This window comes from Canis aureus, chromosome 32 (genome assembly GCF_053574225.1).
Source record: "Canis aureus isolate CA01 chromosome 32, VMU_Caureus_v.1.0, whole genome shotgun sequence".
NCBI classification, from domain to species: Eukaryota; Metazoa; Chordata; class Mammalia; order Carnivora; family Canidae; genus Canis; species Canis aureus.
In genome coordinates, this window is record NC_135642.1 from 39,203,163 (window position 1) to 39,221,358 (window position 18,196).

General features: G+C 36.8%; 1 protein-coding gene across 4 annotated transcripts in view; it reads right to left on the reverse strand.

Moving 5' to 3' along the window:
* UACA (uveal autoantigen with coiled-coil domains and ankyrin repeats) overlaps nucleotides 1-18,196 on the reverse strand; it is a 91,479-nt gene that overhangs the window by 44,170 nt on the left and 29,113 nt on the right. For 2 of the 4 annotated variants that reach the window (XM_077881712.1, XM_077881710.1), the window contains exon 1: nucleotides 1,215-1,643. The exons of the other annotated variants lie outside the window; for them this stretch is intronic. In XM_077881712.1, the coding sequence (XP_077737838.1) occupies nucleotides 1,215-1,298 (84 nt within the window). In that variant the 5' untranslated portion in view covers nucleotides 1,299-1,643. Of the gene's footprint in view, nucleotides 1-1,214; nucleotides 1,644-18,196 lie in introns of those variants that run through there. 4 annotated transcript variants of the gene reach the window in all.

Here is an 18,196-nt window from a genome sequence, read left to right on the forward strand (position 1 = left end):
TTGGATTTTTTCTTAGGAGGCAGAAATGTAGAACCCAAAACTAAAATACATACTATTTAATCAAGTAAGGTTTTAGCCTTTTAAAATATTATACAATAAACTTATTGCTAAATTCTATACTAAGCCCAATACTATTTCTAGAACAAAGAAAGATGAACCAATATTTCACTGAAAGTTACAAAGCAATTCCTCTGTCCATAGATAGCATAACAAATCTCTGAGGGAGGACAAAAATGAATCTTTCATATGAAGCATATCCTCTAAATGACCAGTGGGATTACTTTATATTACCTATAGCCTTCAAACAGCAACACAAAATACCAAGTTTTGAGCTAAATAAGCAGTGTCTTCACTAAAGTGAAAATAAATATGAAAATTGAATATGAAAAAAAATGTAAAATCATTAAAATTTTAATCTACTCCTGAAAAGTAGAATTTCAATGGAATCTGGTTCAAGTACCTACACCAAGCTTCAGCATTTTTGTTGCCAAATTAGTTACATCTGGAGATGAGCCCACTTCCTTCTAACTCCAAAAACTCCAATTGTCAACTCTGAGACTAGCCCAATTTACTGGCTCAAAGTCTAAACTACATTTTAGGCAGTCCGCTTCTTTAAAACGAAACAGTTTACAGACTCTAAATTGGGGAGTGGTAATAGATGTAGGCTTAGGAGACTGTGTTTTCAAATGCCTTAGGGATTAAGTCGTGTTTTAACACACAGATACTCGCTCTAAATTGATTAGTTTAACATTGCAGTTGAAACGATCTCAACGTTATTGCCAAGTAAACTGGCTGCTGGAGAAAGGAGCTATTTAAAACACACACACACACACACACACACACACACACACACCCAAAAACCTGTAAAGTCCTAGAGCAAGGCTTTTTAGAAGATAATCAAAAGTGATCCAAGTCTCATATGATCATGTGATTTTTCAGTTCCACTTCCCCAAGCACTGTTTTCCACTCCAGGTCACTGTCAGTTAACAGAAATACTGTTCAATTATTAAGATTCTATGATGTGCTTTTTTAAACCCGGAAAAAGAAACAAGAACTTTTGTTTTCTATCACTAGCCCCAACCTGCTAATCGAATACATCAGAAACAGAGGACAAAGAGACTAAAATTAATAAAACAGCAGTACATTTTCAAAGAACACAGTTGAGAAAGCCTAACCAAGAATCTTTCATCGCACTGGGCAGCAGGGATACCTACTCTGTTCTTGGGAGCACAAGAAAACCAACAGTTCATCATAGACAGGATTTGGTTTCTGGTTGCTAGCAGCAAACTACTTGGCATTAAGTTACAAATCTCTGCGGCTCACAAAGCACGCCCTCAGACAAACTCCTAGCCGGTGAATCCGTCCCTCTCTTTACAAATCTTCCTGTTCATGCTGGGCTACACTTAGCTTGGATCTCTAAGGATATTTTCCTCGTCTTCGGGATCCTTCTCCGCCTTCATAACGCTTGGAAAGTATCTTCCCGGCTGAGCAGCACTGGATTCAGAGCAGCCCCGAGTCAGGTACTGTAACTCCTCCTCTCACTGTGCAGAAGCTTTCAATGAAGCTGGCCCCTTCGGGGACTCCGCTGGAGAACCTGAACAGCACTCTACATCCTGCTGCCTCAACCCTGCAGCACAGACGCTCCGGTGCATGATAATAAAACTGTCCACCTCCGAATCCCCCCCGTAAACAGTGGCTAGACGGCCTCCCATTGGTCAGGCTCTATTTTAGATTCCATACGCCTTGACAGCTGAGTGATAGAAAGGAGCAGCTAAGAATATACTGTAAATGCATGCTTCTCCTCTGAGTAATAAATTTCAGGTCCACTGGGGACAAATGACTCAAACACATTGTATAACGTGCTTATTATACACCGCGTGACGTTAGGACAACACTGGTGAGGGGTGAATTTGGCTATTCCACGAGACAATGTTTAAAACCAGTTTCAGTCTTAGGATCTATCATGAAGTTATAATAGTCTTGATAAACAGAATATAAAATTCTATTTTAAGCAAATGTGTCACACTTTAACACACACACACAGAGTAACGTTTTCAAATTTTCTCCATTTTCTTTCATACCCCTATCAGGCTCACTGCATACAACCAGGTTTCAGTTTACAACTGCTGCCAGTCTGTCTCCTAACATGTTAAATGAGAAGAGCCAGAGGCACTGCCAAGATATTAAATAGACTGCATTATGATGAATACTTTCAACAAATTTTAAATTTAACTCAGTACTCTTAATTTCTAAGTTTAGCACCCTGCCCGATATGACAAGTAAATATTTTATTGGTGGAAAATCAAATTATCTGGATTCAGGAATTTTAAAAAAAATAAACAGATTAAAAGCTAAAGGAGGCAAATGCATATTAAACACTGGGCTAGACTGTAAATACAACTCCATCTGGGGACAAAGCAGACTACGTCTCTACATTCCTTATGATGTTTAGCATACTTGTGCCAATGTTCCTTACATTATTAAGGAATATAACAAACATCTGCAAATTCCAGGGTGTTTTCTTACCTTCTATTACCACAATAGCGTGACAATAATTTCTACTTCCTAAAAAGACAAATTTGGGAAAACTGTTTCATGGCAATGCAAAACACTCCCAATACATTCTTCATTTACAGGAAGGAGGTAACTGCTATACTATAGATCATGCTGCCAGTTAAAAATTCTGCTATGAACTTAAGCAATCCGCTCCCTACTAAGTTTAAAATATTAGATACATATTCTAATTATTAAATATGTAAGTTCATATACCATAATTTATTGTTTTTGAAACAATTATTTTTTCCCCAAAATCACATTAGACATCACAATGGATTCTTGGCTAGAGACTCCACTCACTCTATCTCACCCTTCTTCAGAGGAAATCTGGGATGAAACTCAGACCCTGTCCTTTGGTTAACAAAGCAAGCACATTCTTTCTAGAAATAGGACAGCAAAAGCAAAGGAAGTAAAAAGGAGGAAATCTGTAATGAGTAATAAAAGCCATATAAGGAACTGTTCATGCAAAGGCTCAGAAAGATGGGATTTACATGCCCTCCTATACTGCAGACGTCCTGAGCCTCTCCACCCACTCACAATCTCTTGTTCCTACTCTCACACCTTCCTTCCCAGCTATTTCTCAAAAGCTCTAAGTCCCACCTTTGCTGTCCCCCATGCCTGTAGGTTCTTCTCTCACTTTCTCAAAAGGTACTACCTCAGGGGGCTTCTCAAAACTCATATCTAAACAACCCCAGCCTTACTCTACTCTTACCACTTTTTTTTTTTTTAAAAGTAACATCCAATGTGAGATTGAACTCACATCCACAAGATCAAGAATCACACGCTCTGAGCCAGGTAGGTACCCCTTGCTACCACTCTTAACCTTCCTGCCCTGTTTTACTTTTCTTCATAATACCCATCACTATCTGCCATTATATCATATGTTTATTTATTAGCTGACTGCCTATGTCTGCTTTTTGCTTCAAAAAGAATCAAAAGAGGAGCGCCTGGGTGGCTCATTTGCTTGAGCATCTGCCTTCAGCTCAGGTCATGGTCTCAGGGTCCTGGGATTGAGTCCCATATCCAGCTCCCTACTCAGTGGGCAGTCTGCTTCTCCCTCTCCCTTGCCCCTCCCACCTGCTTATGCTCTCTTTCTCTTTCTCTCTCAAATAAATAAATAATATCTTAAAAATAAAGAATCAAAATAATCATGCAGCAGACTGAATTCAACAGCACATTACAAGGATTATACTCCATGACTAAGTGGAGTTTATTCCTGGAATGTAAGGATGGTTCAACATATGAAAAGTGACCAATGTAATACAACACATTAACAGAATTAAGGATGAAAATCACATGAGCATCTCAATTGATGTAAAAAAAAAAAAAAGAGCATTAAACAAGATTCAAACATCTTTCATGATAAAAACATTTCACAAACTGGAAATAGAAGGAAACTACCCAAACATAATAAGGGCCATATATGAAAAGCACATAGCTGACTGTAACATACACAGTGATGAAAGAGTTCCTTAGAGAGTTCTTAGTTCCTCTAAGATGAGGAATAAACCAGGGATGCCCATCCTCACCACTTTTATTCAACACAGTATTGGAAGTCACAGCTAAAACAATTAGGCAATAAAAAAAAAGGAAATTTTATAAAAACTGGAAAGGAAGAAGTAAAATTATCTGTATGTAGATTGTATGATCTTATATCTTAAAAAAAAAAAACCCTAAAAATTCCACAAGAAATTACAATGAGATAAGCACTGGGAGTTCTACTATATGTTGGCAAATTGAATTTAAATAAAAAAGAAGAAGAATTTACCTTCTGTGAAAGAGATCCTGCTGTTAATTCCCTAAGTTATAGAATTATAATAACGTATGGTTGAATAAATGAATGGTAGCTAAATTTTAAAAAACAAAAACAAAAAAACTTCTGTATAACAAAGGACACAATCAACAGAGTACAAGGGCAACCTATGGAATGGGAGAAAATATTTGCAAATTATATTAGATACAGGGCTAATATGCAGAATATATGAAGAACTCCTACAACTCAGTAACAGAGATACATATAACCCAGTTAAAAATGGGCAAATGACATGTATAGACATTTCTCCAAGGATAATACACAGATGACCAACAAGCATATAAAAAAATGCTCAAGATGGCTGACCAAAATTTAAGATCTGACCACAAAGCTCTTAAGAAATTATAGGGAGGAAGCTTCGTGACATTGTATTTGACAATGATTTCTTCCATAAGAGACTCTACACTCTGGGAAACAAAGGGTTGCAGAAGGAGAGGTGGGTGGGCTCAACATGATTAATCAGCAGAGAAATTCAAATCAAGATCATGAGATATCACTTCACATTCATTAGAATAACTATCAAAAAAACAGAAAATAGGGGGGATCCCTGGGTGGCACCTGCCTTCGGCCCAGGGTGTGATCCTGGAGTCCCAGGATCAAGTCCCACATCAGGCTCCCTGCATGGAGCCTGCTTCTCCCTCTGTGTCTCTGACTGTGTGTATGTGTCTCTCATGAATAAATTAAAAAAATCTTAAAAAAAGAAAAACCAGAAATAGTAAGTGTTGGTAAGGATGTGGAGAAACTGGAAACTTTGTGCACTGTTGGTAGGGACAAAAAATGGTGCAGCTACATGGAAAACGGGATGGCATTTCATCAAAAAGTTGAAAATTTTAAAAATTAAAAATAGAACTACTATATGATTCAGCAATCCCTAGTCTGTGTATGTATCTGAAAGAATTGAAAGCAGGGTCTCAAAGAGGATCTGTACATCCATGTTCACAATAACCAAGATAAGGGAAGTAACACAAATATCCGTTGATGAATAAACAGATAAACAAAATGTGATATATACATGCAATGGCATATTATTCAGCCATAAAATGGAAGGTAAATCTATTACATGCTACGACATGGATAAATCTTCAGGTCATTATGCTAAGTGAAATAAACCAGTTCCCCAAAAGACTGTATGATTCCATTTATACAAGGTACCTAAAGTAGTCAAATGATAGAAACAGAAAGTAAAATGGTAGTTACCAGGGGCTGGAGGAAGATGGAAGTGGTGAGTTATTGTTTAATGGGTGTAGCTTTTCAGATTTGCAAGATGAAAAGATTCTGGTGATCAATTACACAACAATATGAATATACTTGACACTACTGAACTGTACACTTAAAAATGGTTAAGATTGTAAATTGTATGTGTTTATCACAATTAAAAATAAAAATACTAAAATGAAAGAAATGCAATCTCTTCCAATAATGTTAGCATGATAAAAAATTTAAGAAAAACAAACAAGAAAAAGATTAAAAAAAAAAAACAAGACAAGAGAGTATAGACAAAACAAGATTAGCTATAGGCTAATGATTATTAAAGCTGAGTTATAGGTTCATCAAGATTCATTATACTATTCTCTCAACTTCTGTATATTTTACACATTTTTTTTTAAATTTTTATTTATTTATGATAGTCACACAGAGAGAGAGAGAGAGAGGCAGAGACACAGGCAGAGGGAGAAGCAGGCTCCATGCACCAGGAGCCCGACGTGGGATTCGATCCCGGGTCTCCAGGATCGCGCCCTGGGCCAAAGGCAGGCGCCAAACCGCTGCGCCACCCAGGGATCCCTATTTTACACATTTTTGATACATGGTCCAATAAATCTGGTTGTTGTATAAATGTGTAAACTATATTACATGCTTAACACCAAGGCCCTTTACAGACTCATTAATATGTAGGAAACACAACACATCCTTTCTATTCAGTCTCCTCTAGATTAAAATTAAGCTATTAACATTTCAACATATTTTAGTGAGTCCACAAGCGTATGCTAACAAGATAAGCCCTGTGATATCAAATGAAAGCATTCAAAAAGCAGCAGTAAATTTTTTAAGGAGCACTAATGTTTACTGGATATTATAACAAATACATTTCTAAAGTCCGGGATTGCAGTCTTTTGGAAAAAAAAGATATTCATCAAACTCAGAATGCAGCAAGCCAAAGTATGTACAGTAAATGACAAAATACAGCTGTTTCTAGAGAATAAATAGAACACTCTAACACAAGTAGTTATCTCGCTTTCTAGACCTAATGGGATGATAACTTAAAATTCCAAATCAACATAAAGGAAGTCACTTAAAAAGTTGTGACAATGACTCCGTCATATTAACATCAATTTCAAATTATTAAGTTTTTTGAAAATTATGAAATGTTTAATAAAAGTATTTCATGCTCAGTGCAGCAAATCTATAATGCATTTCAGTTTGTATGTTAAAATAGAGAATGTATAATTCCACCATGCAGAAAGATGATTAAAAATGTTGTATATGAACCTCTAATCTCTTTTCTATAAAAGATTTAATCAAGATTTATTTTAAACCTACATGAGTTCAACAGTTGCTTCATTTACTCAATATTTAGGATACAAGGTCTCCTGAGAAGAGATTTATAGATGCAAATAAAGATACTCTAACATATACGCAAATCCACAGAAAATACTTATATTTAAGAGGTAGACTCAACAGATTACAGCCAAAATGACTGATGGCCAGTTTTAACCTAAAGGGAATTTTTTAAAATTTATATAAATTTATTTTTTATTGGTGTTCAATTTGCCAACATATAGAATAACACCCAGTGCTCATCCCGTCAAGTGCCCACCTCAGTGCCCATCACCCAGTCACCCCCACCCCCACCCACCTCCCCTTCCACCACCCCTAGTTTGTTTCCCAGAGTTAGGAGTCTTTCATGTTCTGTCTCCCTTTCTGATATTTCCCACTCATTTTTTCTGCTTTCCCCTTTATTCCATTTCACTATTTTTTATATTCCACAAATGAATGAGACCATATAATGTTTGTCCTTCTCTGATTGACTTATTTCACTCAGCATAACACCCTCCAGGTCCATCCACGTCGAAGCAAATGGTGGGTATTTGTCGTTTCTAATGGCTGAGGAATATTCCATTGTGTACATAAACCACATCTTCTTTACCCATTCATCTTTTGATGGACACCGAGGCTCCTTCCACAGTGTGGCTATTGTGGATATTGCTGCTATAAACATTGGGGTGCAGGTGTCTTGGCTCTTCACTGCATCTGTATCTGTGGGGTAAATCCCCAGCAGTGCAATTTTTAATTTATTATTCCAAAGAGAAATATACAGGATAACAGTAAAACTTTCATTGAAAACTGCTTAAAACCATGAGGAGTCAAAATATCTAGTTAATTAACAAAAATATCTAATTAACAAATCTTAATAATTTTTGTGTCATGGACCCCCTTTAAGAATCTTATGAAAACCATAGATCCTCCTTTAGAAATTATACATATTCAGAAAAATTCACATTTCTTTTCAGAGAGTTCACTGATCTCCCTACAACATGGAGTCCATGAATTCCTAAATAGAAAACAAATCCTTAACGTAAAGAGAGGCAGCAAGAGAGTTATGTCTTTTATACAAGGTTTATAAAACAAGTACTGAAGAACTGCCAGAGGATTGGAAAATTTGGTTGTTCAATAAAAATTTACTGAGCATCTATGTATAAAGGGATATAAAAACTTCACTCAACTTTCAAATATGTATGATCATTTGCTATGTGCCATGCTGTATGCTGGGTGTTAGGTATACCATAGGGAGGAGACAGACATGAGGCCTGGTCTCAGGCAATTCACAGAAATAAAACCCTCTTATTGACGTCCCAGTGTAAAGAGACAGACATATATGTATGTAAACATGCATACGAGCACAATACACTGTGGTAATCCACAATAACTATGTGTAAGCTATAGAAGTAGTTCAAAAGAGAGAAAAATCAGAAAAGTTTTATAGAAAAACATAACTAAACCATCCACTGAAGAATGAGTAGAAAATCACTAGGTTTGAAACAGCACCACAAATTAGGAAAATACTGGGGATCCTTGGGTGGGCTCAGCGGTTTAGCGCCTGCCTTTGGCCCAGGGCGTGATCCTGGAGTCCCGGGATCCAGTCCCGCGTCGGGCTCCTGGCACGGAGCCTGCTTTTCCCTCCTCCTGTGTCTCTGCCTCTCTCTCTCTCTCTCTCTCCCATAAATAAATAAATACCAAAAAAACTTAAAAAAAAAAACAAATTAGGAAAATACCAACTCAACTTGTAGCCCTTGATGGTTTACAAAGCACTTCATATTCATGATTGTCAACTAAAATCTAGACACGATTAACTCACATACACGCACGACCCAGACTTCTTTAAGCTCCAAGCCCACGTATTCAAATATCTTCTTGACAATTCTTCAGCATCCTAAAACCAAAAAACATGTTCTCCCTCCTGAAATCTCATCCTATTGCAAGCTGTGGTAACACAGCAAATGATCCTATGATCTATCTAGTTGCACAAGACAAAAATCTAGAAATAAGTCTTTTTTTAAGATTTTATTTATTTATTCATGAGAGACACACAGAGAGAGGCAGGGACATAGGCAGAGGGAGAAGCAGACTTCCTGCAGGGAGCTCAATTCAGGACTTGATCCCAGAACTCCAGGATCACAACCTGAGCAAAAGACAGATGCTCAACCACTGAGCCACCCAGGTACCCTAGAAATCAGTCTTGATGATCCTCCTTTCTTTGGTCCTCAATCACCAAATCCTGGTGATTTTACTTCCCCATAATTGCTCAAATCCCTCTGCTTCTCTCCATGCCTGTCAACATTACCTGACTTCAGGTAGCAGCATCCCTCACCACAATGAACACAGTGATGAACAGTCTGGCCATATTCATTTCATCCCTTCCCTGTATTCTCCACACTGTAGCCAGAATGGTTTTTCCAAACTGTAAACCTAGTCATACTACTGCCACCAGCATTCCCTTCCATGTACCCTGCCCCAACCCCCCACTCACGATCCTTCAACATTTTTCTATTCTCGTAGGATAAAGACAAAACTCCTTAATGGGGTCCATAAATCCCTCAACAGTGTTGCCCCAACAACCTCCTCACCTCATCACATGAGTTAACAGTGTTTCTCCTGTTATGTATGTAGCTACCAAGGCATAGGAGATCATGGAATTTTGTTCACTATAATTAGTTGCAGAATGATTTGGGAATCCTATCATTACAACTTCTTGTCCGGTGCTTTCCGATAATTAAGCTGTTTCCATTTCTCTAATTGTCTGAAAACAAATCTTTGTTGTAAAAAACACAAGTGGTATTTTAGAATTTTAAACATAAGCTTTTAGATCTCCTTCTAGCAGAAAAGGATGAAAGCTTCCACATTTGCATATCTACACTTTTATGAAGTACCTACTACATGTCATGCATGGTACTAGGGATACAGCAGTGAATAAACCAGCCTAAGTATTTTTTAAATACTTTATTAAAGTGTGACTGACATGTAAAAAGCTGTACATATTTAATTCATAAATTCAATGGGTTTGGGGATAAGTATACACCCCTAAAACCATCACAACCATCAGAGCCACAAATTACCAGTCACTCTTCTAATGGAATTTGATGTTCTAATGGGGTAAGATAGGTTAACAATTATGGAAAACAAGAAAGCATCAGGTGCAAACAGGGAAAGGAGATGTGATGGAATGCTGGAGTATGATTAGAATGCATAGACTTGGTAACTCAAAAGTTCTGAGAAGGTGATGCTGATGGTGGGATTCCAATGACAGGTAGCAACCAGATTGTGAGAACGGACATTTCAGATGGAGGGAACAAACTAGTGAAAGCATGTCTGAAAGAAGGCCAATATAGCTGATGTATAATGAGTAAGAAGGATCACAGAATGAGATGAGGGTACAGAGGAGATGAGGATCTAAAAGTGGGATTCTCTAGTTTTGTCTTAAACATTTTTCAAAAGAGATTTCCTCAAGAACTACGACAATTATTTTTCATAGGGTTCTTCTGGCCACTTTAGAATCAAGACTAAAAAAAAAAAAAATTCATCCCGACATACTATCTTTTTTCACTTCCAAGAATTTATTTAAAAATAACCGGCTGAAGTTCAACTTGCCTTGAAATGTTTATAAGATTAATTATTTTAACATAAGAGATATTATAATCTAGCAATCTAGCTCACCCACATCAGACCTAGAAACCTGAACAAACCTGGACATGAACTTCACTAAAAAATCCACCATAAAAGGAAAACAGCACCTCCAAAAAGTAGGATTTCATAATCACATCCACAAGATAAGGCTCTTCAAATAAAAAGATCACAGGGGCAACTAAATAGAGTCTTCTCCGAGGGGGAAAAAAATCCTAAATATAAACTAAACAACATGTACGTTTAGGCAAACTGCCCTAAATATCTCATTGAAACAAAGAACAGGCACTGATAGGACTCTACAATTGTCAACATTCCCCATTACTGAACCCAAGAAAAGCTCTGCCACAGCTGAACACTGAGCGAACAGCACAAAGCAAAGCTCATGAAGCATAAACATTCCTTGCAGATTAGGCTGTACAATTAAGAACTGTTCTACAGTTCATTGGATTGGTGATAATTAGAAATATTTCCCCTGTTCCATGTAGTCCAAAGGTTATTTATTTCCCTCCTCTTACATAACAGCAAATGAGAGCTTATGTAATCGAAAAGGCAACAAAGAATGCTAAAATAAACCAGGAAAACAAAAGCTCTACATCCAGCTTCTCTCTCCCTGGCCCCTCTCTTCCCTTTCTCATTTTTCCTTATCCTTATTTAATTATGCCCCATCTGCTTTTCTTGATTTCTCAAACTTCCACTGAACAATCTGAAAGTATGTAGTTATTACTCAATGAAACAAATAGAGGAAAGGGAAAATTATAAGCCATTGATCATTTTTCTGACCAAGACAATAACAAGTTTAATCCTTCTTTAATGGAATTTCTCTACATAAAAATATCATGGGCCAAAAAAGTAATAATAGTTTCTATTATTACTGTTTAAATAATAAATGTAACATCTTCAGGACTAAAGGTGGCTATGAAATCGGAAGGGGGAAAGAAATTTTAAAGAACTCAAGTCGGACAGACTCAGAGAAAGCACTGCTTTGAAAAGATTTCCGGACCACCTGGTTTGAGCCTATTCTAGTCTGTTGTATAAATGCCTTCCCATATTGCAGGGGTTCCTTAACAAATTCCTATAACAAGTTCCTACAACAAATGTTCCTTTATTAAAACTGTCTAGGCACCCAAAAGAGTTTGAAAAATACAGACAGGAAATCTCCTCTCCAATTTTAATGAGTATCATTCACCTTGTAATATTATTTATCTCAACCTTCCTCACTAGCAGAAGCATTAAATTCCAAAGTAAATACATGCATAGATCTTAAACACAATAAATGATCATGTCTATCACGTAAGAATAGAGCTCTCAGGCTGCAGAAGTAAGATTTAGAATGTTAAGCAACTGATTATTGGGGAAAAATAAACTTTTCCCTAGAAAATGTTATGGAAAAATGCATTCAAATTAGAGTTAAGTGCCTAAACGCCATGAGTGAAATTATTTAAATACGAAGGCTAAAAACTGAGGAAGGTCTATAATGCTTCCTACCCAACCCTACACACACGAATGAACAGTTTAGTGAGTTTTAACATTTTTGCCAATGTCTGATATATATATATCATATATATATGTCTGATTATATATTTTATATATATATATGATATATATATATAAAATCTCAAAACAGGACAGATTTAGGAAGCATTCTGTGTTTATTCCTAACAAAGTCAAGAGCAAAACAGATACACTTTTAAAAAAGCCTCTGATGGAGTTTGACCGCAATGAAAAATAAGAGATATTTTTGTTCCTTTGGCTTTCTATTTTTTCTTGGCTTTGCAAGGAAACATTAGCTAAACAAAAATATGTTGCAAGTACTCAAAAGACTCTTCAAGAATTAAACTGATACAAACCTTACATTACAGGCCAATATTTTTTAAATCTAAAAGAAGAAATATAAAAACACACAGGGCTATGGGACAATGTATGTTTTGTAATCATATCATAGTTAATTGCTTTTCTTTTTACCTATTGAATAACATAGTTCTACAAAAGTCTAACTCTTCGTACACAGGTATTTTACAGAGGATATCCTTCCTCTGAGTCTTAATATGTCTTCCATATAAAAATACCTAGCCAAGGTAATAATGAGAGAATATATACTCTCAAAATATTTATGTCTATAATAAAAAGCACAATATTTAAAATAAAGATTCAATTTCGGAATTGTTTCAGAAATACCTCTGAGTGTTTTATATATATGTAATTGCCAAACTTTAGGAAGGATTCCTCATACTGGTATTTCTACTTTCCAAATGGGGTATAAAGAAAGTAAGTGGTGAATCTACAGCAGTGAACTGTGCAGCCATTACTCATTCTTATAAGTCCACCTCTCTGCCATGTGACTTTGCCATGCTTCCCAACAAGAGATGGCATTTATTTCTTCATCCCTTAAATCTAAGCTGGACTTGTAACTTATTTTGAAAAATAAAATGTGGCAGAAGACCTTGTAGGACTCCTGAATCCAGGCGTCAAGAGGCCTTGTACCTCCCCATCTTGGCATACTACGGGCACAGGGTGAACAAGCCATCCTCCTAGAGCACCAGAGATCTTGGGAAAGATCCCAGTCGCCCAACCATGACAGCTAGCCATGCTGGCTAGCATAATATGTCAGGTATATATCAGTGTGGCCATCTTAGACCAACCAACCCCTAGAGGAGCTACCAAATGGCAGCAGCCACATGAGTAACCCCAGACAAGACCAGTGGAACAACCATGTCACAGAGCCCAGCTCAAATTGTTGATCCATGCAGTCAGCAGCAAATAAAATAGCTGCTGTGTTACAAAGCCACTAAATTTAAACCTAGGACTGTCTGAAACCAAGGCCTAGACTCTCTCCATTAACTAAAGCTGCGATTTACTCTTTCGTTTGGAAACAAATACATCAAAACAATACATTATAGTCTAATTCAATTTCATAGATATTATATAAATATATAGATATTTTATATATTATATAAAAGCAATCAAATTGAGAAATAAGCTTATTTTTTCATCCATTATCTTAAAAAGGGGGATAAAAAATTAAAATTAAAAAACTAAAACAGAGGATGAGTTGGGCACACCAATACAACTTTTTACCATCTTAAAAGAAAATAGATATGTTAAAATCTATAATTATAATAATATGAAACTGATAAAATTTTGTAGAAAGAGTACTTTCTAAAGTACTTTCTATATTCCTAAAGGTACACAAGTATTCATTTAAAACTAACAGCATTCATATGCATTTTATCCACAAAAACTGAACTCTGTATGTGATCTAAAAATCTGGATGGTGGGATCCCTGGGTGGCTCAGCAGTTAAGCACCTGCCTTCAGCCCACAGGGCGTGATCCTGGAGTCCCGGGATCAGGTCCCACATCGGGCTCCCTGCATGGAGCCTGCTTCTCTCTCTGCCTGTGTCTCTGCCTCTCTGTGTGTGTGTCTCTCAAGAATAAATAAATAAAATATTTTTAAAAATAAAAATAAAAAAAATAAAAATCTGGATGGCTACGCAATAAAGATTAAGAAACCATTAACTTTTATGAATCTAATAAAATTTGTGACTTTAAACAATAAAATATTGCTACTGTAGTGTTTAATGAGGACATACTTATTCTTGAATAGAGACACTGCACTAGGAGTAGGCCATGAAAAAGCAAGAACCACAAGATCTTTTCTCTATAGTAAGGATCAGCAAACATTTTCTGTAAAGGGCTAGATAATAATATTTTCAAATTTGCAGGCCATGCAGTCTCTATACTGAGACTGTAACTGAGTTGTAAATACTCAACCATTATGGCCATTATGGAATGAAAACAGCCAGAGACAACATATAAAGAATAAGCATGGCTATGTTCCAATAAAACTTCTTTTAAAAAAAAAAAAAAAACTTTCTTTATAAAAACAGGCAGTGGGCCATAGTTTGCCAAGTCCTGTTTTAGGTGCTCAATTATCTTCAGCCAAAATATACTGAGTTTATTAGCTATGATCAAGCTAATTTGTTTGTGCTTTACATTGAAATCTGTAAGAGAGTAATCTCTGTGTTCACTCTATCTTCAAAATAGCCCTATGTATATATGACAGTAAATTCTGCATCACCTTGGCTCAGCTATGGTGCCCAGTGTTCTGTCAAACATGAATCCAGATGTTGCCAGGAAAGTATTCTGTAGATGTGACTGGCATCTACAGATGCCAAATACGTTGACTTGAGGTAAAGGAGATTACCCTTGGTAATGTGGATAGGCCTCAACCAATCACTTTAAGACCTAAGAGCAAAAACTAAAGATTCCCTGACAAGAAGCAAATCTGTCTTATGACTGTAACATAGAAATCCTGCCTGAGGTCCTAGGCTGCCGGCCTGCCTTACAAATTTCAGATTTTCTGGCCCCCACAATTGTGTAAGTCAATTCCTTTAAGTAAATAAATATCTCATAGATACATAGATATAGATATATAAAATTATATCTCTAGCTCTATTTCCCTGGAGAACCCTAGATACAGTATATTAAGGTAATATGCCATTAAATTAATATATATGTGTGTGTACATATATATATTCTATTTTTTGTGCATCATCCAACACTACATGACAAAATTGTGATAGACTGTATCATTATTATTTGAGACTAGTCATTCCTCTGTTTCCTTGCAAGATTATACACACACATATTTATGTATCTCGCCATACGTAAATGTGTAATTTGTGCATCATCTCATAGTGAAAGAACAGCCACCCCTAGGTTATTGACTTGGGGATCACTCATGAGATATGATTCGGCCAACAGAATGCGAACAGATGTGACACACATCATGTCTAAGCAAAAACTTGAAGTCTGTGTGTGACTATCATAAATAAATTTAAAAAAAAAAAAAAAAACTTGAAGCAATAAGTGCAAGTTTCTGCCAGTCTTCTCACTTCAGTCAAGAGACTAATAATGTACCTCATGAAAGGGCTTTTCCGTTAGCCTTGATTCTGGAGGGGAGCCGTAGGCTGTATCTACAGAGCTGACTCACAGTCTACAACACATAGTAGGAAATACAAGTTTGTTGTTATTCTGAGAAGCCTCTGCAATTCAAAGCAATTGCTACCACAAAGCTGAACGCTGCATACATTGCCACCAGGAGCAGGATGGTACCTTAACAACCTACCAACACCAAAAATAATAACAATATGTGATGCAAGCTTTAAAGCTGAGTGATGGACAAGAAAATGGTTACTGGAGGTTGGCGAGATGGGAAACCACATCATGTAGTGGTAAATAAAACTGTTCATGTGTAAAAAATGACATAACTTGGTGAAAAGACTGGGCCTGTGATTATCATCCAAAGTGAGAGGGGCACAGTCTTATGGAGCTGAGCCCTTAACCTGTGGAGTCTGAGCTAACTCTAAGTAGTCAGTATCAAGATTCAGTTAAACTGGAGGACACCCATCTGGTTCTCAAAGAGAATCGGGGAATTGCTTGGTGTGGAAAAACACACACGCACTTGAGTACAAAAGAACCATTCAGTGAATAGTGAGTAAAGGAAACAAGTGTTTTCCTTTAACCCAATAAACCCTTTCAATGAAACAAAATGGCTCAGAGGGAGACTCCCCACAGGAAGAACCTAAGGATGTGGTCCCACAGAAGCCCAAAAAGCTCAAGGTAACTATTGAAATCTAGAGAAAAATGCACAAAGAATCAAGGATATAGTAACTAACACATGGATGGGACTCAACCAAATAGATAAAAAGACATAAAGTAACTTCCAAAACCACAAGCCCAGCCTGGGTTTAGATCCTGTTACACATCTAGACCATATTTCAGTCCCAAGGTTTCTACAGGCAAGAAACTGGCCAGGAAGCTGTTCAACCCCTACCTCATTTCCCAGCCAACAAGGGCATACCCACCAATGCTCTGTTCAAATTTGGACAAGGACTATATATGAAAGGAAACATCTCACGAAGGGCACAGCCAAAAGCCATGAAAAATAATGGACTAGGGAGCTACACACAGGAGCATAACGGGGGCCAAATCAAGGAACATCCCCCTAGTGCCAAGAAAAGGAGCCCCATTACATTTACCCAACAGGATTTTTACAATTAATTGCCAGGGACCAGTTATGCTCAGTGCCTCCATTCTTCCCCCTTTTTTCACAGAAATGTCTACTGTGGATGGCCTATCTCTGTTCTATCACTATATGTTGGAGAGATGGAGGGTAGAAGAGAACTGGTCTCTGGATCAAGAAAATCTATATCTATAAAAGACATATAAATTCTAATGAGGTTCTAGACTTCAAAACTAATGGGATTGAAAGAAATTCTTGAAGTATTTTCCTTGACAAAGGGAGAAACATATTTTGTAAGCAGAAGAGAAGTTGGCATTTGTAATGAAGATGACAAATTGTGGTAGATTATATTACTGTTCACTATTTAGCACCCTCATCCTTGGAAGAAGCTTCCACATTCCTGCCTCTGATTTATAACTTGCTTATACTTCCAGTGGGAAGAGTATTTGTCCCTATGCCTCACTACTCAGAGCCCAGCCACGTAACGGGCTTTAGCAGTCATGATGCACTGCATACCTGAGCAGAAGCTTTGAGAGACATCACAAGTTTGAGCCAACCCTCTGAGTTCTCACTACCACGCAAATGGCAAGTCCAGATAGAGGCTGCTCCTTTGATCTAGGTCTAAGAATGAAAATCCGTGGAGTAGAGCCACTCTGTAGAGGCAGCTCAAAATCTATGTATAATGTAGCACTGTTATAAACCACCGAGATTTGTGGGGGTTTTCTAGAGCAAATTTAATTAGTATAGAACTTGAATGAAACAAAAGGTTAAAAGAGAAAATATTATGTGATTCATGGCTATTATTCTGGTAGCTGATTATAGTGTGGTATGCCCATGGTTGTAGGTAAGTACAGTTAGTGATGGATCTATGCTTCTATGGCAGCTTCTATTGGTATGGATAAATATGGGTTCTATAGAGGATAAAGCAGTTTAGTTGTTGGAAGTGAGGTTGTGGCAAAAATAAAACTAATGGGCAGCCCGGGTGGCTCAGCGGTTTAGTGCCACCTCCAGCCCAGAGCGTGATCCTGGAGACCCGGAATCGAGTCCCACATCAGGCTCCCTGCATGGAGCCTGCTTTTCCCTCTGCCTGTGTCTCTGCCTTTCTTTCTCTGTGTGTCATGAATAAATAAAATCTTTTAAAATATATAAATAAAATTAAGATTGCAAACCTGATAAATTAACATTTATCATTAATAAACATTTCACATAGCCTTCAACTATAATCAAAAAAGACTTTTTATTACCATCTTCATTCCCCATATAAAGCAAAAGAAGCCTAGGGAGGTTCAGTAACTTGCCAACGTTAAATAACTACTAAGTGGCAGAGTTAAAATTCAATTTCCAAGACTAACTAATTTTAAACTTCAATTAAAGATAGATTATTTAGTAATCATTGCACTGAAGTGATAACTTGATTTTATAATATTTACCAATTCCATAACATAGATGCAAGAGAAAGCTGATACCATAAACTCAGTTCTAAGTCTGAATCCTATTAAACAAATTTAGTATATATAATGACTTTTTTCTATTATACTCTGTAATATTCTTATTAATGTGATGACCAGGAATCTAAAACAAAATATGTTTCATTTCTACTTGGTACATTTTCTTAAATTAGGCT